Below are 25,301 nucleotides of genomic sequence, written 5' to 3'. Positions count from 1 at the left end.
AGACAGTGGTAACAACATGGACCGAAACAGGGAAGAACGAATGACCGACAAACAGGAGAGACACAAGGGAACTTAAATACAAGACACAGAAACGATACACCTAGACAGCTAACGAGAGGGCAGGTTAACAAATGAAACAGACGAGGAGGCGGGACTAGGGCAACAACAAAGAGCCATGTGCTGAGAACGAGCACATGGCTGGGAAAACAGACATGACAGTACGAGGGCGTGACAACTTCAGCTTTTAAGGTGGAAGAGAGAATTCAAGAACCTGGTGAATAAAGCCAATAAGACTTGTAAACAGACACATGTAAGGTGGAATGAAATGTTTGACTACTAAACTGTGGATAAGATCTGCCTCCTAAATGACATTTACAGTGGAAGGGAAAATCGATAAGTAACTAAATATTTCAGGTGGATTTGGACAGTAAATTTAGGGAAATGGCAGCCACATGTTCACTTTTTTTGCATAGATAGATGTTTTAATGAAATGATGAACACTTTTCTGTACACTGTAAATATTTCAAACACTGTAAATATGTTGATTATGGCACATTCATCTTTGCTATTACGGCCCATGTTCAGTTTTCCTCAAACTGGCAATCTGCTCGGGCTTCATGCCTGTGAAGGAGGAGGAGGCAGACAGCTCTCTGCACTGTTTTGAATCATATATTTGAATCATTATATATATATATATATATATATATATATATATATATATATGTATATATTAATACATTTTATTTCATAGGCGCCTTTCTGTCACTCAAGGACACCTTAGAAAGAGTATAAAGTAAACAATAAACATAAATAATACCGAAAAACACACAAGTATACAGTATTGGAAAAAAATAAATAATGCAACTGAGTCATTTTAAAGGAAAGGCAATCTTGAACAGGTGGGTTTTGAGTGAAGACTTGAATTGTGTGAGTGAGTTTATGTTCCAAAGTGTTCCAAAGCTGGGGAGCAGAGCGGCAGAAAGCTCTACTTCCCATGGAAGTGAGACGGGCAGGGGGAACAGTCAAGTGAATGGAGGAGGAGGACCTGAGGGTGCGAGAGGGAGTTACAACATGGAGGAGATTGGAAAGATATGGTGGAGACAGATTGTGGATGGTCTTGAATGTTAACAGAAGGATCTTGTAATCAATGCGTAACCTGACCGGAAGTCAGTGGAGCTGTTGCAAAACAGGAGTGATGTGGTGGATGGAGGGGGTTCTAGTGATTGCACAGGGTGAGAGGCAGTAGGCAGGAGTAGCTTTACTTAGCGCCTGTACCTTGTTTGTACTTGTGCACCAAACAGCAGTTCAGAGTACCTGGCCTTCTTGGGGACCCTAGAGGGGGTGTTGGAGAGTACGCATTTTGGGGACTTCATTGTTCTGCTGGGGGACTTCAATGCTCACGTGGGCAATGACAGCGAGACCTGGAGGGTCGTGATTGGGAGGAACGGCCCGCTGAACTGAATCCGAGTGGTGTTCAGTTATTGGATTTCTCTGCCTGTTACAGTTTATCCATAACAAACACCATGTTCGAGCATAAAGGTGTCCATAAGTACACGTGGCATCAGGATACCCTAGGTTTCTTGGGGTTTCGGCTGTCGCCGAGGCAAAAACTCAGGTGTGGGAGGAGCTCGGCGAGGACAAGGAAAATGACTTTGTGTCTGCTCAGACTGGCAAAATGTCAGGCGACTCAGGAGGGGAAAGCAGCTGTCCACCAACACTGTATATGGTGCGGATGGGAGGTTGTTAACCTCAACTGGTGACATCATTAGGTGGTGGAAGGAATACTTTGAGGATCTTCTCAATCCCACCAGCACGTCTTCCATAGAGGAAGAAGAGCTTGGGGACCCTGGAGAGGCTCATCTATCACCTGGGCCGAGGTAGTTAGAAAACTTTAGGTTACTAATGTAACCCCTGTTTTCTGATAGCATGAGTGAGGTGTCTCACTATGGGATATGCCCCCTTCGCGTATACCTCTGAAGCTCTATTACACTATGCCAGCCCCGATGCTCGTGTCACATCCATATTATAAAACCTGGTGAACGTATGAGGGGAGGACCAGCTCGCTGTTGCGCACATCTCCTGAATCGAGAGACCTCTAAAAATTGCCCAAGAGGTTGCTCTCTCGTGGAGTGTGCACGGACACCCGGTGTACTGCCAGTCCTTTACTGGAGTATGCCAAAGCGATCGCAATCTGAAATCCAATGCGATAGTCTTTGTTTTGTAATCGCTTTCCCCATGTATGGTTTTAAAAGCTGGTCACTTTTCCTAAATTCCTTCGTTTTATCCACATAAATCCACAGTGCTCGCACAGGACATAGCGTATGCAGCTGCTGCTGGCCTGGCGAGGTAAAAGGTGGAGGATAAAATGCCTGAAGTTCCAAAGGGAGACAAGGCTGAATAACCTTTGGAATAAAGGCAGGATTTGGACATAAACATACATTAGAATGCCCCTGCGAAAACTGCATACATGTAGAGCACATGTGCCGCCCTGCCATCACACTCCCAAATGTGTTGGACAACTGCACTGTTGAGTGCCCATTCCCCATAAAGAGGATTGCCTCTCAACAACAGATCTGCTCCCCTATTGAGCATCCCTCGAACATGTGTTGCTCTCAAGGACAGAAAGTGAATGCTGCTCCATAAAATCAGTCTGCGTGCCAGTATGTGTAACCGTCGGGACCGCAGGCCCCCTTGTCGATTGATGAAAGCCACTACTGCCGTGTAGTCTGTCCTCATGAGAACGTGACACCCCTCTAAAACAGGGAGGAAATGTCTCACCATCAGATGAACTGCCAGCATCTCCAAGCAGTTTATGTGGAGGGACTGCTGACTGTGGTTCCACCTGCTGTTCACTCTTCTACACTCGTGTGTGCCCCCCCCAACCGGACAGTGACACATCTGTAGTCACTACACGTCTGGCATATACTATGCCCATAGGAACCCCCTGTGTGAGAAAACCTGTGAGCTTCCACTGACACAGGGCTATCAATGCTGCCTGAGTGACTTCCACTCTCCGGCGTGTATGATACAGCGGGTTTAGCCCTAGCGAAGCCACCCAGCGTTGAAACCCCCTCATGAACAGATGTCCCAAAGGGATTACGTCTAAAGCTGAGACCACACGGAATGGGATCATACTGTCCCTCTGAAATGTATCCAAGCATGTTTTGAGCTTTGCAACTCTATCCGTAGACAGGCTTGCCCTGAAAGACACTTGACCCTGAAGAGTCCAGTGACAGGCCCAGGTATGATATGCGCTGGGTTGGCATCAGCACACTCTTTTCCCTGTTTATCTGAAACCTTAGTTGCACAAGGTGCTCCATGAGCTGCATTGTGTGTGCTCTCGCCTCCTTTTTGGACTGTGCTGTGTTAAGCCCGTCATCAATATAAGTAGGGAGACAAATGCCTTTCTCTCTTAGAGGGGCAATCGCTGCCTCTGTACATTTCCCGAATACTCGTGGGCTGAGGAGGAGACCGAATGGGAGAACCATGTACTCGTAGGCTACCCCCGCAAAAACAAACCTGAGGTATTTCCTGTGCGGCGGGTACATGCTGATATGGAAATAAGCGTCCTTCAGGTCGATGGATGTGAACCAATCTCCTGGGCATACAAACTTCAGCAGAGTGGGATGAGTGAGCATTCTGAACTTGTACCGTCTTAAGTATCTGTATTTCCAAAATCAGGCGCAGGGTTTGGGACCCCTTCTTCGGCACTAGGAAGTAGAGAATAGAACCCTGTCCGACTCTGTTCGGGTGGGACCAACCTTATAGCTCTTTTCCCCAGTAGTGAGGAGATTTCTTCCTGGAGGATGTGAGCTGATTCCCCAGTGGCCCTGGAGTGAACAATGCTCTTGAACTTTGGGGGCTGGTTGCAAAATTGCAGTCTGTACCCATGTCGTATTTTTCTTAGTACCCACTCAGATGAAACGCGTGCAGCCCAACTGTCTAGCTGTGAGACACTCGTGCCCTCCATTGGCCGCAGAGTGTGACTGCACGTGCTTTGTACTGCATGCACGAGCTGGAAGCAAAGAACCCCTAGGCAGACGACTTCTTCCTCCTTACCACCTGTGAGGATAGAGGGAGGAGGCTGTACTGCCTGTGGCAGCCCCTGGGTCTTTTTGTGCCAGACAGTCTTACTTTCAGCGCCGCCACTTTGACTTGGCGGGCCAGGCTGTGGCTTAGGTCGTCTGGGGATGCGGAAGCTGGTGGTTGGGCGAGCGGCAGCCTGCATGAAAGAGGGCCGAGGTGGTGCTGAGGGGCCCTGCTGTGGCTTCCTGGGCAAGCACAGCTAAAGGGCTTCATCATCCCTCTTCTTTTCCTCAAATTGCTTTTGCATTAACATGAGAACGGAGCCAAAGATTCCCTCTGGCACCAGTGGTGCATCAAGGATCGCCTCTTTCTCCCTGTCAGAGAGGTTTGCCAGGTTAAGCCACCTGCCTCTTTCTTGGACCACCCTGGTGGCCATGGCTTTCCCTGCTGATTGGTCCACACATCTCTGGAGACAGGGAGAGGTCAGTGACCACACAAATCTCTTCCCACTGAGACAAACCTGGCGTGGCTGACGTCTCGTCCTGCAGTTCAGCTTGGTAGGCATGGAGATGGCATTCAGGGCTCTCACGGAAAGTGCCACTGTTTTATAAGCCCGTTCAGTCATGTTAGACTGAAAGCGGTCAGCTTTAGAGGGCAGCGTAGAGTTGGCATGCCAGCCTACGGCGGAGGCTTTTAACGGTAAAACTCGCACAGTGCTCGCCAGTCATTCAACGCTGCCTGGGCATGTCGCAGCCCAAGACAAACGGAGCAGACCTGGTGAGTAGCCCTGCTAGAGATTTTATTCCCGCAGGGACACGTTCGCGCTGGTTCACTGTCCCCAATAGACACTGCCTGCATTGCTGCAGCCATTTAGTTGGTGTGCTAAATTGTGCTTAGACTGTGCTGTTTGAAACAATTGGCGTGGTGACCAAATAGTACCACAAGCACGGGAGCTAACGACTAGCCGAAAGCCGCAACTAATGTGGTGGTTAATTAGCAGGGCCCGTTAGCTACGTAGCCGTTGTTTGAAGACAAACTGACTAGAAAAATCCGAGCTATGGTGAAGACACGAATCAATAACTTTCTCTTCCTTAACGACACTAAGCACCCGTCAACAGAGGTATTAACTCCGTCGGTGGACAGTGAAGCTTAGGTGTCGTGAGAGGAGAGAGAATGAAGGCTTCTGGAGTGAAGCGAGAAGAAGGTTTTAAATAAGGTTATGATGTCGTGCTCCGTATTATATATCGGGGGCAGCACACGAGCATCACAGATGTCAGCCAGCCCAGGGGTAATAGAGCTTTTGAGGTATACGCGAAGGGGGCATATCCCATAGTGAGACAACGAAACGAATGCTTGAAAGAGAACTCCTTGGCAGTAAGAGTATGAGATTTGCCCTGGGTTCCTCAAAGCTCTGGATGTTGTGGGGCTGTCCTGACTGACACGTCTCTACAACTTTGCGTGGACATCAGGGGCAGTGCGACTGGACTGGCAGACAGGGGTGGTGTTTCCCCTTTTCAAGAAGGGGGACCGGAGGGTGTGTTCCAACTATAGGGGGATCACACTCCTCAGCCTCCCCGGTAAGGTCTATGTGGCGATACTGGAGTAGAGAGTCAGACTAATGAACATCAAATCCAGGAGGAACAATGCGGATTCCACCCTGGTCTTGGTACACAGAACACACCCTCACTAGGATTCTGGAGAGTGCATGGGAATTTGCTCAACCAGTCTACACATGTTTTGTGGATCTGGAGAAGGTATTCAGCCGTGTCGCTCGGGATATTCTGTGGGGGATGCTCTGTGAGTATAGGGTACTGGGCTCTTTGCTATGAGCCATCAAGTCCCTGTATAAACAGAGCAGGAGTCTGGTTTGTATGGCTGGCAGTAAGTCCGACTGGTTTCCAGTTGGAGTTGGACTCCATCAGGGCTGCCTGTTGTCACCGATTCTGTTCATAATCTTTATGGACAGAATTTCTCGACCAAGTGGTGGAATGTGTCCGGTTTGGTGGTCTCAGGATCCGATGTCTGCTTTTTGCAGATGATGTGGTCTTGTTGGCTTCGACGGGCCAGGACATCCAGCCCTTGATGGACCCAATTTGCAGCTGAGTGTGAAGCGGCAGGGATGATAATCGGCACCTCCAAATCTGAGTCCATGGTACTTAGCTGGAAAAGAGTGGAGTGCTCTCTCCAGGTTGGAAGTGAGCTCCTGCCTCATGTGGAGGAGTTCAAGTATCTTGGGGTCTTGTTCATTAGTGAGGGGAAAAATGGAGCGGGAGATTGACAGGCAGATCGGTGCAGCGTCTGCAGTAATGCAGATTCTGCACCGGTCTGTTGTGGTGAAAAGAGAGCTGAGCAGAAAAGCAAAGCTCTCAATTTACAGTTCAATCTACCTCCCAACCCTTACCTATGGTCATGAACTTTGGGTAGTGACCGAAAGAATGAGATCGCGGGTACAAGTTGCTGAAATGATTTTTCTCTGCAGGGTGTCTGGACTCTCCCTTAGAGATAGAGATAGGGATAGGAGAGACTTGGAGTAGAGCCGCTGCTCCTCCACATCGAGAGGAGCCAGTTGAGGTGGTTCAGGCATCTGGTCCAGACACCTCCTGGACACCTTCCTGGTGAGGTGTTCTGGGCATGTACAATGGGGTGGAGAACCCGGGGAAGACCCAGAACACACTGGAGAGACTACATGTATCAACTGGCCTGGGAATGACTTGGTATCCCCCCAGAAGAGCTAGAAGTGGCTAGGGAGAGGGAGGTCTGGGCTTCTTTATTCAGACTGCTTCCCCCGTGACCCAGACCCGCATAAGCGGTGGATAATGGATGGATGGATGTTTTTGTTTAACATTTGTTTAAATGATTAGTCAACCATCAAAAGAATTCATCAAAACGTATTCAAATATTCACAGCTGTAAATGACAGTAGATGAGGCCATCATGTTGGGTGACACAACATATAATATAGTGGGCTTGGCTATAATTAATTAATATTAATTAATAACTTTGCTATTGATCCACTGAATGGTCATTGGCTCTGAAATTGAATCTGACCAGAAATTAAGAATTCTGTACAAGAATAGTGCACACACAAACAAATAAGCAAGGACTGTTTTTATCAACACAATAAGGACTGGTTTAATAAAATGTAATATCAAATATTCTCAACTCAACTTTATTTATAGAGCACTTTAAAAAACAACAACAGCTAAAACATAGTGCTGTACAAAGATGGTTATTTAACAAAAAATAACTAATAAAGGAGAAATAAATAACTCAAATAAAACCAAACAAATAAATCAAAGCAAAAGTCTCATGCTTTAAGGAATAAAAATGGGTTTTAAGATAAGTTTTAAAAATCAATAGTGAGGAAGCCTGCCTAATATATAATGGTAGGTTATGCCACAATTTCGGCACAGCAATTGAAAAGGCTCTATCCCCTCTGAGCTTATGTTTCGACCTTGGCACCTCCAGGAACAGCTGATCAGCTGACCTGAAGCACCGAGCAGAGACGTGGGTATGTAGTAGCTCAGCAAGGTAACGTGGGGTGAGTCCATTTAAAGATTTAAAAACAAATAAGAGAATCTTAAAATGTACTCTAAAATGCACAGGCAACCAGCGGAGAGAGGCCAGAATGGGAGCTATATGCTCCTTCTTACGCGATCCCATTAAAAGTCGAGCAGCAGCATTTTGTATTAATTGAAGAAGTTTGAGGGAGAACTGGCTGACTCCAAAATAGAGTGCAATATTGAATATTGATTAAACATTCATATAATGAAATGGACTTCAGCAATACATGAGGGAGAAGAGAGATAGATACATGAGGGAAATACCCAGAATTGCACCCAACACCAACCTCTGAGGCATGAATGAACCTTACTTTTCTTGGAGGTGAGTCGAAACAGTGTGAGCAGAGGACTTCACAGATGCCAGGGCTTTCTGGAGCTTCTCATAGACATGGGCCTTGTTGCACCGCAGCAGCAGTCATTAGCCCTTCCTCTTCTTCCTATGGCTTTGGTCAGAGACACAGCTATATTGGGCAACCATTCTGTAGGAGCCTGTGGCCATCTCCATCGCTGGCTCTGCATCTTTTGACAAGCCACGGGCATGTCTGTCCTGGGCAGCAGGCTGGGCCTGAAGCTCTTGTTCCACAGCTTTCAAAGTTCAGAGGTCTGAGGTCTCTTTCATGCTCAGGGCATGGTGTCAACTGGATTAAACTACAGCTTCCTAATTTTGCTAATATAAACATAAATAAAACTTTATCTGGAATTTCTGTTGCCTTGAAGAAACAGCTTTAAACTTATGTTCGCATTTCTCTTGTTCCTTTATTTTCCCATTTCTACACTCTCTCTTTTCCAGGTTCTGTTCTCTTCCTTCATGTTCCCGTCTTCTTAGCGCTACAATTAAAGAAATAAAACTGATTCCAAACTGACTAAAAACCTCAGCACCTTGAAGGCCTGATTGGTCCTCAGGGATTGAGGGTTGGAGCATCTCTTCCTTTGTTCTAATTCAATTACATATTTGCAGAGACTAGAAATTCTTGTTTTTTAGATTAGAACCTCCCTGAAGTGGTGACATCACATATAAATGTATGACCTTTGACAAGACAAAGGAACAGCTTCATGAATCCTGCAATCTCCTTGTTGAATGAATATCCAAAATCTCTGAATTTTGCAATTATTACCAGTTAATCTTCCTACACAAAAGTTCTCACATGAGCATAGTTATTGAAAAGTAGCCTAGAGCAAGTTCATTACACTTGAGAGAGATTAATTAGGGTGCAATATAAAAGATTATATGTTAACGCTAAGTAATATTATTCAGACAAAGCATTATGTTTTATGCAATGCTTAACCAAATGGCACACACAATAGCTGATATGTTAAGATGCTGATGATTCATGATTAAAATTTCATTTTAAACATATCATTATAATTCCCTTTTTTTGTCCAACTAAAATTAATTTTACTCTATGTACACAATGTGAAACTCGAGTCCTTTTATAAACCATTGGCAATTAGAGAAGGTTTGATCCTTTGGTTTGAACAGCTTTTGATGAAGCAGTTTTACAAAGGGGATAAGTCTCTGTGCCTTAAGTCAAATCCCATTGAAGCAGCAGAAGTGAATCAGCATAAAGTGTCGTTTTTATGATTCCTCTCTCTACGCTAAAAGTGTTATCTGAAATTCTAATCTGGGATTGGGGGAGGAAAGAGTGTCCAGGCTAAATCCTGAAGTCCCAAAAATCTAATTTCTTAAGAGAAATTAAACAACATGCATCATACTACACTACAGTAGGAAGCAATGATGTTACTGTAGGAGTGCAACAAACAGGCTTGATAGAAGGAAAACTTACTTTAACTTGAAATAGTTTACTCTAAATTATAGGCAGACCTGAAATTAGTGTTGGAATATTTGTTTGCCTGTTGTTATTTGACCCAATAATTGATGCCTGTTTTTTTTCTTTTAGGACATTTTAACAATACCATGATCATTTTGGCCACTTTAATTGTGATACTAAATTTTCATACCATTTCACATCAATAATACACTTTATTTAAAATAAAATTATAATAATAATGTGTATTTATATGTATTTTCAAATAAACATCTAATGCATAAATTGACAGTCTGCCAAATTAATTTTTATAAAAATAATTGTTACATGCAGTCCTAATTTGCATGTACATTCATCCACTCATTCCTCATCTAACATCTAACCCAGCATTACACAGTGGAGTTATTACAGAAGCTTTTGATTTGAATGGTGTCGAATGCATCCTGATGCATTTTGTATGATTTGTAGAGAATGTAATGGCTTTTTAAGAAGCCTAATTAATTAGGCAATAAAGTATTCAATTTTGCTAGTAATTTTAAATAATGTTTTGTATTTCACCTTCTGCACATAAGTATCTTTCTGAATATTAGTACCAAAATTAACAGGATTAAGAAACAGCAATTTCACAGATTAGGATGATTATGTCTGTTAATATTTATAATATTTTTATTTTAACAAATTAAACTGGTCTACAGGTACTACCTGTGTCTGCAGCTACGCAAGGACATCCTAAGTAGCCGACTGCCCTGCTCCTTTGTTACCTTAGCCCTGCTGGGCTCTTATGCCCTGCAGTCTGAATTGGGGGAGTATGACCCTGAGGTCCATGGCACAGATTATGCCAAGGAGCTAAAACTCATCCCTAACCAAACCAAGGAACTGGAGGACAAAGTTATGGAGCTCCATCGAACATATCGGTAAGTTTATCTCAAAGAGTTGCACTTGAACCAGTGTCAGGGTTGTAAATGAATGTCCTGTGTGTCTGTGTTTAAAAGAGGAATCTATAATAGATAAATTATAGGTAGCAAGTTTTTAAAATTGCTACCACAATCCAAATTTGAAGCATTGGAGGGAGATTTCTGCCCCCTCCCTAGATACAACGCTCACATGGTTTCCCAGGTTGAGGAAACTGAACCTACATGAACAACAAGACAACTTTAAGATCTTCAAGTTTAGCTCTACTCTAAATGGGTTGGTTACGAGGCTAACAGCATTATTCTCCAGCTTCATATCTCTTTTCACTTCTCTTTTCGTTTCCATGTTTTAATACCTGACAGCCCCAGGTGTGAAAACAGAACTGGGGATTAGGCAGTGGGTGGGATCATAAGCTAAAACACAAACAGAGTTCAAATCAGGAATCGACGTGTCTCAAAGTGCTCCAATAAGTTTATTTAATCTTTGGCACATCTTGGTCATTCTGTGATTTAGTACAGTAAAAATATTACATATTGCTCCTTTAAAATTGTGTTGTATTACCTGGAGTTTTGTGTGTTCTCCCCATGTGTGCTCCGTTTTCCTCCCACAGTCTAAAAACACATGTTTGTAGGTGGATTGGCATTATAAGAAATTTGTCTATAGGATGGATGGGCGCCCTATACAGGGTGTGTTCTTGTACTGTGCCTTGTGATTCCAGTCAGGCTCTGGACCCACTGTGACCCTGAACTAGATAAAGCAGTTACATAATATGAATGAATGAATGAATGATTTTTGAGTGCACACTAGTACTCTCTGTTTGCCACTTTACACCTTTTAGATATTGGAAAATTTGCTTTAAGGATTTAATGGCCTTAAGGCACAACAATATTAGTGAGGTCGGGTACTGATATTTAAGGGTTAGCTCTGGATCATAAAAGCAACCCAGGTCATCCCAATTGTTGATGAGTGGTGCTCCATCTATTTAGAATACTCAATTGACAATGATTTTCTATTGATGTTGTCCATCCAATAGCATCGAATATTCAATAGAATATTGAAAAAAATATGTTAATAAGTTTAGATGATACTTTGCATTCTTTTAATGTGTAATTATGTGTTATGTTGTATGAGTCATATTATATATAGCAAGTATTTATATGGCAGTTGATTTCAAAACTGGTATATATGTATTTGTTGGCCTAATAACTTTTAAAATGTGAATTGGCATTTAGAGATGAAGATCACTACATAAGCAAATTCTCGTTGTTAAATTAATAATGTTAAGTTTTCATTATAGGCTTCAAATAGGCTTTGAATTATTCTGTCTTATTCTCTGAGCAGTTTTCTAAAGCTGTAAATGTTGAGTGTTTATTTGTTTTATTGTCCTGTGTTCATTTCTAGGTCTATGAGTCCAGCTCAAGCTGACATGATGTTCCTGGAGAATGCTAAGAAGCTTTCAATGTATGGTGTGGACTTGCATCAGGCTAAGGTCCAGAAGCACATTGAAAATTTTTTTTCTTTTCCCTGACATTAGGCTTTAGAAGCCTTTATTCTTTAACCCTCTGGAGTCAGCGGTCCCACCAGCAGGATAAATACAATTCAGTTAGTTTTTGTCCTAGAAAATAATAAACATACCACCAGAAACCTTAAAGATTCTACTTTTCAAGTATATAAAAGGTTGAAATTTATTTGTTGTAGAAAGATGAGTAACAAGAGGCACGTCTCTCTCTAAGACTCAGACCGCCACCCTTGATGTCCCACCCATTCATATTCATATGATAATAGCATGATAATGTGGCCGCACTTATTGGAGGATTATGACATGTGAAAAGGCTCATTTTAGTCATATAAAGAAATGCATATGGCTGTGTTTTCACACTGAGTGTGTTCCCCCTATGTCCGCAGGGGTTTCCTCCGGGTGCGCAAGTGTCCTCCCACAGTCTAAAATCACATAGGTTGGCAGGTGGACTGGCGACTCAAAATTGTCCGTAGGTGTGAGAGTGAGTGTGTGGGTCGCCCTTTAAGGACTGGCGCCTCCTTCAGGGTGTGTTCCCGCTTTGTGCCCAGTGATTGATGGTAGGCTCTGGACCCACAGTGACCCTGAATTGAATAAGCGGTTTCCAATGAATTCAGAAACACATCAGTCCATGTATTATAAACATATACAGCAGACCAAAATAACTATTTGTTGTGCTGCTTTTAGCAGAAAAGAGAGAAACTAACCTGGGTCTATATAAATAAATTATATGATTTGGGAGAGAAAGGCGTATGGAGAATATCACCAGTTCAAACATGAACTTTATCTGAAACAGCTACAGTATTGTGATTCATCATGAAGTACTCACTTGAAATTCCTGTTGCTATTCAAGCTTTTTGTAAATGTAAAATACAATACAGGGGAGAGCATAAATCATATTTCTTAGTGTTTGTACACAGCAGGTACAACCCAAATTCAAATGAAGTTGGGACGTTGTGCAAAACTTACATGAAAACAGAATACAATGATTTGCAAATCCTTTTCAACCTATAGTCAATTGTATACACAACAAAGACAAGATATTTAATGTTCAAACGGATAAACTTTATTGTCTTTTTGCAAATATTCATTCATTTTGAATTTGAGGCCTGCAACATGGTCCAAAAAAGTTGGGACAGGCTTATGGAAGCAAATCTGTCTCATCAGACTTTGAAATATTACCACCTTTTTACAATTTGTAGCACTGAATTTTTTTTGCACTGAAATTATGCATCTGAATATAATTGCTACTGAATAGAACTCGTGAATTTTCAAGAACATGTTTTTACTGTTATTATTTAAGGTTAGCAAATTCAGTTAAAAAAATTCAAACAATATATTTCAAAGTTTCAAATTCGGTAGACAAAAATCAGATACCAAAATACGACTTACAAAAAATTCAGAGTACACAACGGGATACCAAGGATGAGCAATCAATTCATTTTGATTTTCACTTTCACCTTAAATGTTGCAGTAGTTGCATTGTGTCACCGCTAGATGGCAGCGGTGTGTATATTCACAATGTCTGGCTATTTCTAATATTATAAATATTTATATATACATATTCATATACATATACATATTGCAATAAATCTTATACATTTACAAAGCCTTTTAATTTCCCTTTTCAATGGTGCCACATTTGTAAGGAACATGCATTTGTGGGATGAGCAGTAGAGCTGAGTATGTGGGTTGCACCCATGAAATATTTGCCATATCCTCTCTGCCAAAGTCAATTACATTGTACAACCTATGTTTATAAGTAACTTCTTCAGTTTTATTTGTATAAGCTGCATTTCTTAGTGCTGTTCAAATGAAAGTCAAATGTACCGTATTTTCCGCACTATAAGGCGCACCTAAAAAACCCAAATTATCTCAAAAGCCGACAGTGCGCCTTATAATCCGGTGCGCCTTATATATCGACCAATATTGAGCCACAACAGGTCTCGCAACTACGGTAAGCAGCCGCCTACTTCATTTTCTTCCGCACGCGGTGCATGCTGGATATATACCGGTATATATATTTCATTTCCATTTGAAATATGGCTCCTATTAAGAGACACGCATATGACGCAGAGTTTAAACTCAAGGCGATAAGTCACGCAGAAGAACACGGGAATAGAGCAGCAGCAAGCTTTGCACTATTTCGAGTGTTACTATATTGTGATTATTATTATTATTGAATCGAGGAAAAGTTACCTCCCCCCACTATGTGGGGTATATTAACATTGCACTAAATGTTTTACCTTAAACTACGCTGGGTTGTAATCTATTAATAAAGTTGAACTGACCTATCTGACTGTTTTGTTGACATTCCCTTTAGCACAGCTCCATCTAATTGATGCATAACGTAACCCTCAGCCTCTACTGTAGCGTCTATTGTATGCGCCTTATAATCCGGTGCGCCTTATATATGGACAAAGTTTTAAAATAGGTAATTCAATGAAGGTGCGCCTTATAATCCGGTGCGCCTTATAGTGCGGAAAATACGGTACATATGTTTAAATATGTTTGAAAAGACAAAGGCTTTCATGGGATGTTCTAATTTTCACATGACTGTATACCAACAGTTCATGTTTCCACATATTCTGTCATATCACATGCTATGTTCACAGGGCCATTACAAATAAATTCCACAGTAAAAATTTCTTCATCTTCAGGATATCAATAGTCTGTTATATTGTGACTGTTTGGGAACTGAGGACACTAATTGTTAAAGCTTTGTAGGTGGAATTCTTTCCCATTCCTGCTTGATGTACAACTTCAGTCCGGGGTTTATGTTTTGTTGTGCTTCATAATGCGCTACACTTTTACAATTTCAGGCCAGTCTAGTATCTACACTCACTTACTTGGAAGCCGCACTGTTGTAACACGTTCAGAATGTGGCTTGGCGTTGTATTTCTGAAATAAGCAGGGACGTCCCTGAAAAAGACGTTGCTTGGATGGCAGCATATGTTGTTCCGAAACCTGTATGTACCTTTCAGCATTAATGGTGCCTTCACAAAAGTGCAAGTTCCTATGCCATGGGCAGTAACACATCCCCATACCATCAGAGATGCTGGCTTTTTAACTTTACGCTGATAACAATCCAGATGGTCCTTTTCCTCTTTCGCCCGGAGGACACGACCTCCATGATTTCCAAAAACAATTTTAAATGTGGACTTGTCAGACGACAGGACACTTTTCCACTTAGCGTCAATCCATCTCAGATGAGCTTGGTGGCATTTCTGGGTGTTGTTGATATATGGCTTTTGATTTGCATGGTAGAGTTTTAACTTGCACTTGTAGATGGAGGGATGCACTATGTTCATTGACAATGGTTTTCTGAAGTGTTCCTGTGCCCATGTGGTAATATCCATTACGGAATGATGTCGGTTTTTAATGCAGTGCCGCCTGAGGGATCGAAGGTCACAGGTTATTCAATGTTGGTTTTTCGGCTTTGCTGCTTACTTACAGAGATTTCTCCAGATTCTCTTTTCATTTTTTGATGGTATTATGGACTGTACATTAAGAAATCCCTAAATTCCTTGCGATTGTACGGTGAGAAATGTTGTTTTTAAATTGTTGGACACTTAGCTCATGTAGTGGTTCACAAAGTGGTGAACCTTGCCCCATCCTTGCTTGTGAATGACTGAGCCCTTCGGGGATGTTCCCTTTATACCCAGTCATGACACTCGCCTGTTTCCAATTAACCTGTTCACCTGTGGAATGTTCCAAACAGGTGTTTTTTGAGCATTCCTCAACTTTCCCAGTCTTTTGTTGCACCTGTCCCAACCATTTTGGAATGTGTTGCAGGCCTCAAATTCAAAATGAGTGAATATTTGCAATAAATCAATACAATTTATTCATTTTAACGTTAAATATCTTTTCTTTGTAGTGTATTCAATTGAAAATAGGTTGAAAAGGATTCGAAAATCATTGTATTGTTTTTATTTATGTTTTACACAACGTCCCAATTTCATTACCCATTTCTTTTAACTTGTTACATCCTGGACAGTGGCAGATGACTAGTGGAGGTCTTCTGCACAGTTAAAAAAAAAACAACCTCCTTTCTGCAAAGTTTGCAATTAAACACAATAACAAGATAATGGCATATAACAATTGTAGTCAATGTCTGTCCCTATAATGCTCACTGTAGTGTTTGTGCCCTTCTAAAATAGCATCATGCATTTCCTTGCATCATTACTCCAATTTAATAGTGGAAATCAGGCCAATCTATTCATATCAAGATATGGATTTAAAATGGATTTCATTAACCTCAAAGGCATGCTCCCACCTAGTGGTGATTTATTAATTTGGCTTTTCAAAGCCAATTTACTGGTTTTTTTTTTTGTAGTCATCATCTTATTATTAATTTGGCTTGTCAAAGCCAAATTACTGTTCTTCATAATCTACTTTTTGTTCTTCTTTTTCCTTCTTATTCTCTTTGCATTTTTACTCTTCCTAGGGTTTTCAGCCAAGCAACTTCACAGGATCATAGAACCTATAGCCAGTTACGTTGCTTGTGCTTTTTGGAGTGATCCGACTTACAGATTTTGGAATACAAGTTCCAAAATGGGAATCCCATAGGAACGCATTGCCCAAAATTTCAACCTGGTCTAACTCTGTCTGTTTTTAAGCTACACGATGTAGTTTTGCTGTTACACATCTCCAGGGTCCTGGGGTTACGGGTTCAAGTCTCTCTCTGGGTGAATGGCTATGAGGAGTTTGGTATGTTCTCCCCATGTCGGTGTGGGCTTCCTCTGAGTGCTTGGTTTCCTTCCATGGTCCAAAAACACACGTTGGTAGGTGGATTGAGGACTCAAAAGTGTCCATAGGTGTGAGTGAGTGAGTGACTGTGTGAATGTATGTCACCCTGTGAAGGGCTGGCACCCCCTCCAGGGTGTGTTCCTGCCTTGCCCTCAGTGATTCCAGCTAGGGTCCAAACCCACCGTGACCCTGATCTGGATATGCGATTACAGACAATGAATGAAGGAATAAAATGGCAGATTTTTAAGGAGGATTTATTTTTAAAGGTGGCCTGCAAAATATATTGGAAGATGGGAGATGGTATTTATTTTTAATGTGACTGTTTCAATTGTGTTAACTTAAGGTGGATTTTTTAAGGTGGTGTTCGATATATATTTTTAAGGTTTTAAGGGTTATTTGAAGTGGTCATTTATTTAAGGTGTAAGTCTAATTTAAATTGCAGTTTTTTTAGGTTGAATTTTTTATAAAGGTTGCAGTCAAAATATATTGGCAATTTATTAAGGTTTTAAGGGTTATTTGAAGTGGTCAGTTATTTGAGGTGGAAGTCTACATAAAATGGGCATTTTTTATGTGGAATTTTTATTAAGGTGGCAGTCAAAATATATTGAAAGTCTTTTTAAGCATGTGGTATTTTAAAGGTAGTATTAGATAGATTGTTCTACAACATTAATTTCATAGCTGTTAAGCAGTAAATAAGCTAACGTTGCAACAATGTTAGCAATATGCGACAAGCCATATTCAAAGTTCATTCATGAACTTTTCCCCTCTAGTTGTTAGTACTGATTCATTTCAGTCTAGTCATCATTCCCAGTAAACATTTAGCCGTTGATTCAACGTTGAAATAACGTACTTGACTGACGTCTAATCAACGTTTTCTTAAGGTTGAAAATGAAAGTTGAAAAGACGTCCAAACACAGACGTTGAAAAGACGACTAAAAAAGTCACATTAAAGACGTCCTTTTAAAGTCGTTATTTCAACGTTGAAATCACGTACGTAAATGTCGTTCAATCAGGGTTTTTTTAAGGTTGAAAATGAAAGTTGAAAAGACGTCCAAACACAGACGTTGAAAAGACGACTAAAAAAGTCACATTAAAGACGTCCTTTTAAAGCCGTTATTTCAACGTTGAAAACACGTACCTAAATGTCGTTCAATCAGCGTTTTTCTAAGGTTGAAAGTTGAAAAGACGACTAACAAAGTCACATTAAAGACGTCCTTTTAAAGCTGTTATTTCAACATTGAAATCACGTACTAAATGTCATTCAATAAACACTAAATTAAAGTTGAAAAGACATCCAAACATAAACTTTGAAAAGACGAGTAACAGAGTCACATTACAAATGTACTTTCAAAGTACAGTAGGTTCCATTAAGAATTTAATGGTTCAGACTGGATTTTAATGGTGTCTACATCTAATAGTTTTCATCATGTAACACATTAGCACTTAATGGTTCCTAATAGTTTATCCAATTTTATTTAATATTTTCCATTATGTAACACTTCTATTCTATTCTATTGTACCTGTCAGTTCACAATCCTGGTTGGAAAAAACATTACACCCATAGTTAAAAGCAAAATATTTATAAACATATTGGCAAAATTTTGTAATTAGCCCAAAATATGTGACTCAAACATGACATGGCATACATGTATGCTTTCATTAATAATCAGATCACAGCTTATAAGTTTAAAAATATTATTACTAATTCTACAATATAATAAAATACATACTTGCATTAGTGTTCCCCACAACATTTATATTTAACAGTTAAACCTTTGGGAACATGAACATACTCCAAGTTAGTTGGATACCTGGGTGGGAAAAAAATTGTCAGTCTAACAAAATATTGTATCATATGTAAATGTTTTGGTGCACCTAATAAAATTATATGTATTGATTTTCTAAGTAAAAGTAATAACAGAGTACAATACATCGATATTTTACACACAACTTCAGATAAAAGTGCCGTTCATCTGATGATTTTCACATATTTGGAAAAGCACAAATGTGGCCTGCGCAAATGTTATTGTATGATTTTACTTTCCAGCCCAGCACTTTTGATATTTGGTTAACATTCGCATTGTTAGCAAGGTGGCTTGCATGTAACTGCAACGCAGACCTGCTGAAATAAATGTCAAAAACATTACTGTTAATAATGTAATATTATTTTGAATTTATTTTATACAGAATGAGTTAACTATTATTCTCCTCTACTCCTTCACTTGTCTTCACTGAGATGCTAACCTAGCATAGCTGTTGCTTTGCTAGAGCTCTTTAAATACTTATACTTTACTAGAATGAGTGAAACTAAAGTTTTATTAAGATTAAATATCACTTACCTCTGAATATACGAGCCTCTTCCGCTGTTTTTGTAATGCCTGCTTCCACAAACCGTTGAAAAATCATCCACTGAAACTTATTTTGATGCTGTATTCAAACTCAGAGTAACCGTTATCTGAAGGGGAGGGGCTCTCTCTCTCTCAAACACACACACATTCTCTCTCTCTCTTTCTCTAACTGATTTAAAACGCATTCCGGACGTCCACTGACAATATTAATTTGTCCCAAAATAACAGACACATTTTGGACGTCCACTGACGTTAACTGGTCCTGAAGTAACTGACTTGTTTAAAACGCATTTTGGACCTCCACTGATGTTATCAGTTCGTCCCAATATAACTGACTTGTTTTAAACGCCTTTCGGACGTCCATTGACGTTATCAATTGGTCCCGAAATAACTAACCTGTTTTAAATGCATTTCGGACGTCCATTGACGTTATCAATTGGTCCCGAAATAACTGACCTGTTTTCAACGCATTTCGGAAGTCCAATTGGTCCCGAAATAACTGACTTGTTTTCAATGCATTTCGGACGTCCATTGACGTTATCAATTGGTCCCGAAATAACTGACCTGTTTTCAACGCATTTCGGACGTTCATTGACGTTGTCAATTAGTCCCAAAATAACGGACTTGTTTACAAAGCGTTTTGGACGTCCATTGGCGTTATCAATTGGTTCCGAAATAACTGACCTGTTTTCAAAGCATTTCGGACGTCCATTGACGTTGTCAATTAGTCCCGAAATAACGGACTTGTTTTCAGTGCATTTCGGACGTCCATTGATGTTATCAATTGGTCCCGAAATAACTGACTTTTTTTGAACGCATTTCGGACGTCCATTGATGTTATCAATTGGTCCCGAAATGACGGACTTGTTTTCCACGCATTTCGGACGTCCATTGACGTTGTCAATTGGTCCTGAAATAACTGACTTGTTTTCAATTAATTTTGGACGTCCACTGACGTTTAAAATATGTCCTTGACTGACCGACTACTTTTAGACCTTTTTTGAACGTCCAGGGACGTCCCTTGTTTACTGGGTTATTTATATAGCATATGTGTCTCACATTTTATGGAGGGGTGATTCTTTTCAAAATAATGATTTAATAATTTAGCAAACTCTTTATTTTTAATTTAGCCTTTTTTTTACTGTTTATTTCACTGTTAGAGCAAAAATTATACCTTGATGCAGTATTGTTGCCCCCCTAAGACTCACCTCAGGGAGCATGTGATCTGAGATAAAGAATAAAGAGAGCACACATGTTGAGCTGATGTAAATTTCACAACAAGATTATTTATTCTTCCAACTTCTTCTTCAGACTTTCAATTACCTAGCACTTATCTCATTTTACATTTTTACATAAAATTAATAACTGACTTTAACATGTCTTTAAAAATTTTTAGTTTCTAACATGTACAAATATTTACATTTTTATATATGAAATAATATTTATCAACTCATGAATTACAAGTATTTTCTAAATGGCATCTCTTACCAAATGACTTCAATTTAGCTGCCATATACAGTATTGAATTTACTGGACTCCAATAAGATTTTCTGGTGATGGGAAATAACCCAAAATATGTACATCTAGTAACAATAACCAGTAATTGTCATTTTAGATGAAAACGTTTCATAGATTAATTATTTAATACTCAAAAGGTCCCTTATCAATTGACTGGTTTAGACTAACTTGTCTCACCATGTATTCCTATGCACTGCCGCTAGCATTAGCAGGTTAGCTCACACTTACTACATACACAATATTTATCACAAAAACCTTTTCACGTTTCACCATCTGCAACTACCTAATTAGTGACATCTTGTATTTAAAAAAAAACTTCATGTACACTTGATTTTCATGTTTTTACCAACCTGAGATAAAGAATAAAGAGAGCACACGTGTTGAGCTGATGTAAACTTCAAAACAAGAGGATTTATTCTTCCTCCATGGTGCGCAGTTCTATTCTCTATCACTTGCGTATCATACGCCCTCCTTTGGTAGACATAGGTAATAGCCTTTACTCTTTTTGAGTTAACTGAAACCAGTTGACTATTTATACTGAAAAGAAGGTAGGTAAATTACAAAACAATATTTTGATGTGTCTGTTATTTCTGAGCCTCTACAGAGTATAAATATATAAATATGTAGAATTTTTTTTTTATCTTTTTGTTTCAGGATCTGGATGGGGTGGATATCATGTTAGGTGTCTGTTCCAGTGGTCTCATGGTTTATAAAGACAAGCTGAGGATTAACCGTTTTCCATGGCCAAAAGTACTCAAAGTCTCATACAAACGCAGCAGCTTTTTCATCAAGATACGGCCCTCTGAGGTACACACACAAAGCACCGGAACAGGAACCATTTCTTTCTTATATGTACTTCTTAACTAAGTTCAGTTGGGGTCTCATATTCTCTCATTCTACCTGTGCCTTTCTTTACTAATGATCTCTGTGTAACAGCTGGAACATTATGAGAGTACCATTGGCTTCAAGCTGCCCAATTACAAAGCCTCCAAGAAGCTTTGGAAAGTGTGTGTAGAGCATCACACCTTTTTCAGGTGGGTGTAATTGTTTAGACATAAATTTAAAAGAATTTTAAAGTGAATTTTAATTGGAGAACAATTTTAAGTAGCTTTTAGTAAAATGTTGACTAAAAGTTTGATGTAGCTACATTGTAACTGATACAGGTTATAATTGCTAGAGTACACATGAGAGACTTTCTCTGACATTGCAAGACTGTGCTGTAATCCATCTCAGCCGTGCTGTTATTTTCTGATAACACACAAGCTCGGGTGTTCTATTGCATTTATATAACAATTTGGGAAATAAATCATTGGTAGCTACTTGTTGCTACTGGTCCACTGGTATCTGTTTTCTCTTTTTGTTGTTCTTATTGTTTTTTTTTTGTTTGTTTGTTTTTTTTAACCTGTTTTCCTCTCAAGTCATTTAATTAATGTAATTTTGTATATGTAAAAAGGCTTTAGTGCCCTTCACTGCCCTCAGTACATGTTTATAACATTGAATAAGTATAATTGGTGAAAATTGTAATAAGAAAGTTGTTAGCAATGGCTCAGCGGAGTGATACGGTGGTTGTGTTATCACAAAATATCTGCACGGTTAGAACAGAGCCGTATAGAGAAGAGAGTCACATCAATGGAAGTACAAAAATATTTTATCTTGAACTTATTACCACAATTAATACATATCTAGAAAAAAAAACACTGGTTAAATTCATCAGCATTCAGAGTGAAGTGCAGTTATGTTACTAAAGATTACAAGAACAAATAAAATATGTGAAGTAATGTTAAAACACCTGAACATTTCACTGAAAGAGCACACTGTTGGGAAGCTTATTTGCTTTATTAAAAAGGAACAAAGGCAAAACTCAGGGTTTTGATACCTGAGGTGCAGGATGAAGGTTAAAAGTCTCTGATAGGCATCTGTTCCTTACTGTTTTAGCTTAGATTGTATTGCGAAATAAACCCTTATTTCACCTTCTCCACTTACAACTCTACAATCACTCGCCCAGTTACATTTAGCAAGTACACCCCCAGACAAACATCACCCTAGAATGATTTCTCTCTAATTTCTTAACAGAATTATGAGAATGTAATTTCCAAGCTGTACATTGTTATGCTTATAAGTTACTCAAAGTCCTATAGCCTGTGACTAACTTCTGGGAACTATTGAGAGTGAAAGGCCATTGCTGTAAAAAAGTGGTCCATTGGAGTTCACACAACTTTCTCTCTATGTGGCTGTGTGTTAGAACACTTCTAAACAAATTAGAGTGCATAACTGGAACTAACTGTTGTATAACTCTCAATAATACCTCCTCAATAGCCCATTGGAGGACAGGGTAAAAGGGAACAGATAAATTATGCAGAGAAATGGGTGACTACACTAATTATAAAACTACAAACTGCAACTGTTGGTGGGTGGAGCTGATATAATGGACAGTGAAAAGGAATTGGCTTTAATAATATGGCTGATTGGGTTACATGAGTTGATCTTAAAATATTATTATGCTCAGGATTCTTATTTATCAGAATATTTTTTGTGTACGTGTAATTCTCTTCTTGGTAAAATCATATCAGTAAATTTGCATAAACAGATTACAAGGTATAAGATTGTTGTAAGGGAGATTTTGCAAGATATACATGAAATATTTTTATATACGGCACCCTAAGTAGATCTGTAATAATGTTTATATTATGTAAAAGTTCCTGTCCTTCCCAGGTTGACATCTACTGAAGCTGCTACCACTCCTAGGAAGTTTTTGGCTCTTGGTTCCAAGTTCCGCTACAGTGGACGCACTCAGGCCCAAACCCGCCAGGCTAGCTCTATGATTGACCGTCCTGCCCCCCACTTCCAGCGCTCTGCCAGTAAGAGGGCATCACGCAGCTTAGATGGAGGTTTGTTTTCTACTTTTCAATATTTGTTATTTAATTTTTGTTAGACAGAGCTATTCCTCATCATAGGCCAGTCAGTATGCAAGGGACTGATTACTGATTATCTTTGTTGAACTGTAGCCTATTATTGCTCTCCAGGTTGTCCTCAGGTACTGCAGTACCAAAAACTCTGATATTTGATGTAGCGTAGTAACAGTATTTGAATTAGTTTAATGGTGTGTAGAGGCAAACCCTTTAGCAAAGGTGAAGCATTGGTTTACTCGTGCTACGTCGTTCATTTTGATAATTATCCATTTTCCACTGAAGAATATTTTACAAGGAAAAACAAACTTTATTAACACGTTTCCACTTTACAGTTATCAAACAAAAACGATGGCTACGGTAAGAAAACCGTGAGCTTCCACAGCCTTTAGCTCCAAGCAAACCTTTTTTCCTCCTAACTCGCCAATCACCGCTTTCCCTCCCCACAGCGCCTTTTTTAAAGAGACAGTACCCCTTTATACTGACACTGCAGTACCACTATGACCTAACACATAAGAAACATTAAATTATCTAGTTTAAAACTAAATATTACAGAAACTGTAAACTATCGCATGGAATCTAAATATCTTAAACCCATAGTCCAAAAAATTAAATTACTGCAAAATAAACATAAATTATAGGTTTTGATCATTTTTAGTAATTGGCCCATACACACCCGGCCCCTAATTGTATTCTATTAATAGAAACAATTATTTTACATAAAGTGAGTACCTCATAAACATTTAAGACAGTCCTTGAAGAAAAAGATCAAGTCTTCTGGTGTCAGAGGTTGCTAGCACTTGACACACCGTAGGAGTGCAGTCTTTACCACTGCCTCATTCTGTGGCTTGAAGAAGACATATTTTAGTGATGGGTCTGTCAAGCTCACTGGTACTTGTCTTGACTCGAACTCTGCGCACAAGACCATGTTCGTCCTGCACTGTATGGGTGACCCTACCTAACACCCATGAATTTCTGGGTGCAGATTCATCCACAATCGGATCAATGTCTCCAGGAGCATAATTCCGCGACACCCTTGTCCACTTTTGACGTTTCTGTAACTCAGGCAGATATTCTATCTCCCATCTTTTCCAAAACATGTCAGCCATGTATTACACCTGCCTCCATCTTCTACGTGCATAGAGGTCCTCCCTTTCAAACAGCCCTGAAGGCATAGATGGCCTAGTTTTTAACAACAGAATATGGTTTGGGGTGAGTGCCTCCATGTCATTGGGGTTGTTAGATGGTGTGGTGATAGGCCGACTGTTCAAGATAGCCTCTGCTTCACAGAGAAATGTATGTAGACCTTCCTCATCCAAAGTTTGTATTCTCAGAGTGGCATTAAGCACTTTCGTGATGGAACGGATCATGTGTTCCCAGACTCCTCCATGGTGAGAGCCAGATGGGGGGTTGAACATCCATTTGATTCCATGCTGAAGCAAAGTATTCTCTATTTTGGAGGTGTTCCACTCTTGAATTGCCTTTTTTAGCTCTCGCTCAGCACCAACAAAATTTGTTCCATTGTCAGAACGCATTTCTAACACCTGGCCACGTCTTGCAATGAAGCGTCTCAAGGCGTGGATAAATGAGTCAGTGTCCAAGCTTGCGGCCATTTCAATATGCACTGCTCGCACAGTCAGGCAAGTAAAGATGACGCCATATCTCTTTACTGTGGTTCTTCCACGCTTCACATCAAACGGACCAAAGTAATCCACTCCCGTTTTGGTGAAAGGTGGTTCGTCTGGCAAGACTCTGTTTGTGGGTAAGTCTGCCATTTGCTGTTTACTTGTACCACCTTGTAATCTCCTGCAAATTACACACTTGGCTAGAACCTTTCGAATTAAGGCAGTAGCATTGAAAATCCAATACTTCTGACGTAGGTGAGAGAGAACATGATTACATCCACCATGACCTATATCTTTATGGATTTCCTGTAAAATCAACTCAGATATTCTGTGGTCTTTAGGCAGAATGGCAGGGTACTTGGCTTCTTCTGGA

At 40.1% G+C, this 25,301-nt stretch overlaps 1 protein-coding gene across 3 annotated transcripts in view; it reads left to right on the top strand.

The window, feature by feature from the left end:
* epb41a (erythrocyte membrane protein band 4.1a) overlaps positions 1-25,301 on the top strand; it is a 166,827-nt gene that overhangs the window by 67,628 nt on the left and 73,898 nt on the right. For all 3 annotated transcript variants that reach the window (XM_066675380.1, XM_066675382.1, XM_066675379.1), the window contains exons 7-11: positions 10,050-10,268; positions 11,668-11,755; positions 21,052-21,204; positions 21,334-21,431; positions 23,110-23,285. In XM_066675380.1, the coding sequence (XP_066531477.1) occupies positions 10,050-10,268; positions 11,668-11,755; positions 21,052-21,204; positions 21,334-21,431; positions 23,110-23,285 (734 nt within the window). The remainder of the gene's footprint in view (positions 1-10,049; positions 10,269-11,667; positions 11,756-21,051; positions 21,205-21,333; positions 21,432-23,109; positions 23,286-25,301) is intronic.

Source organism: Hoplias malabaricus, chromosome 6 (genome assembly GCF_029633855.1).
Source record: "Hoplias malabaricus isolate fHopMal1 chromosome 6, fHopMal1.hap1, whole genome shotgun sequence".
NCBI classification, from domain to species: Eukaryota; Metazoa; Chordata; class Actinopteri; order Characiformes; family Erythrinidae; genus Hoplias; species Hoplias malabaricus.
The sequence above is the reverse complement of the archived record's forward strand: the minus strand, read 5'-3'. Positions and strand labels throughout refer to the sequence as shown.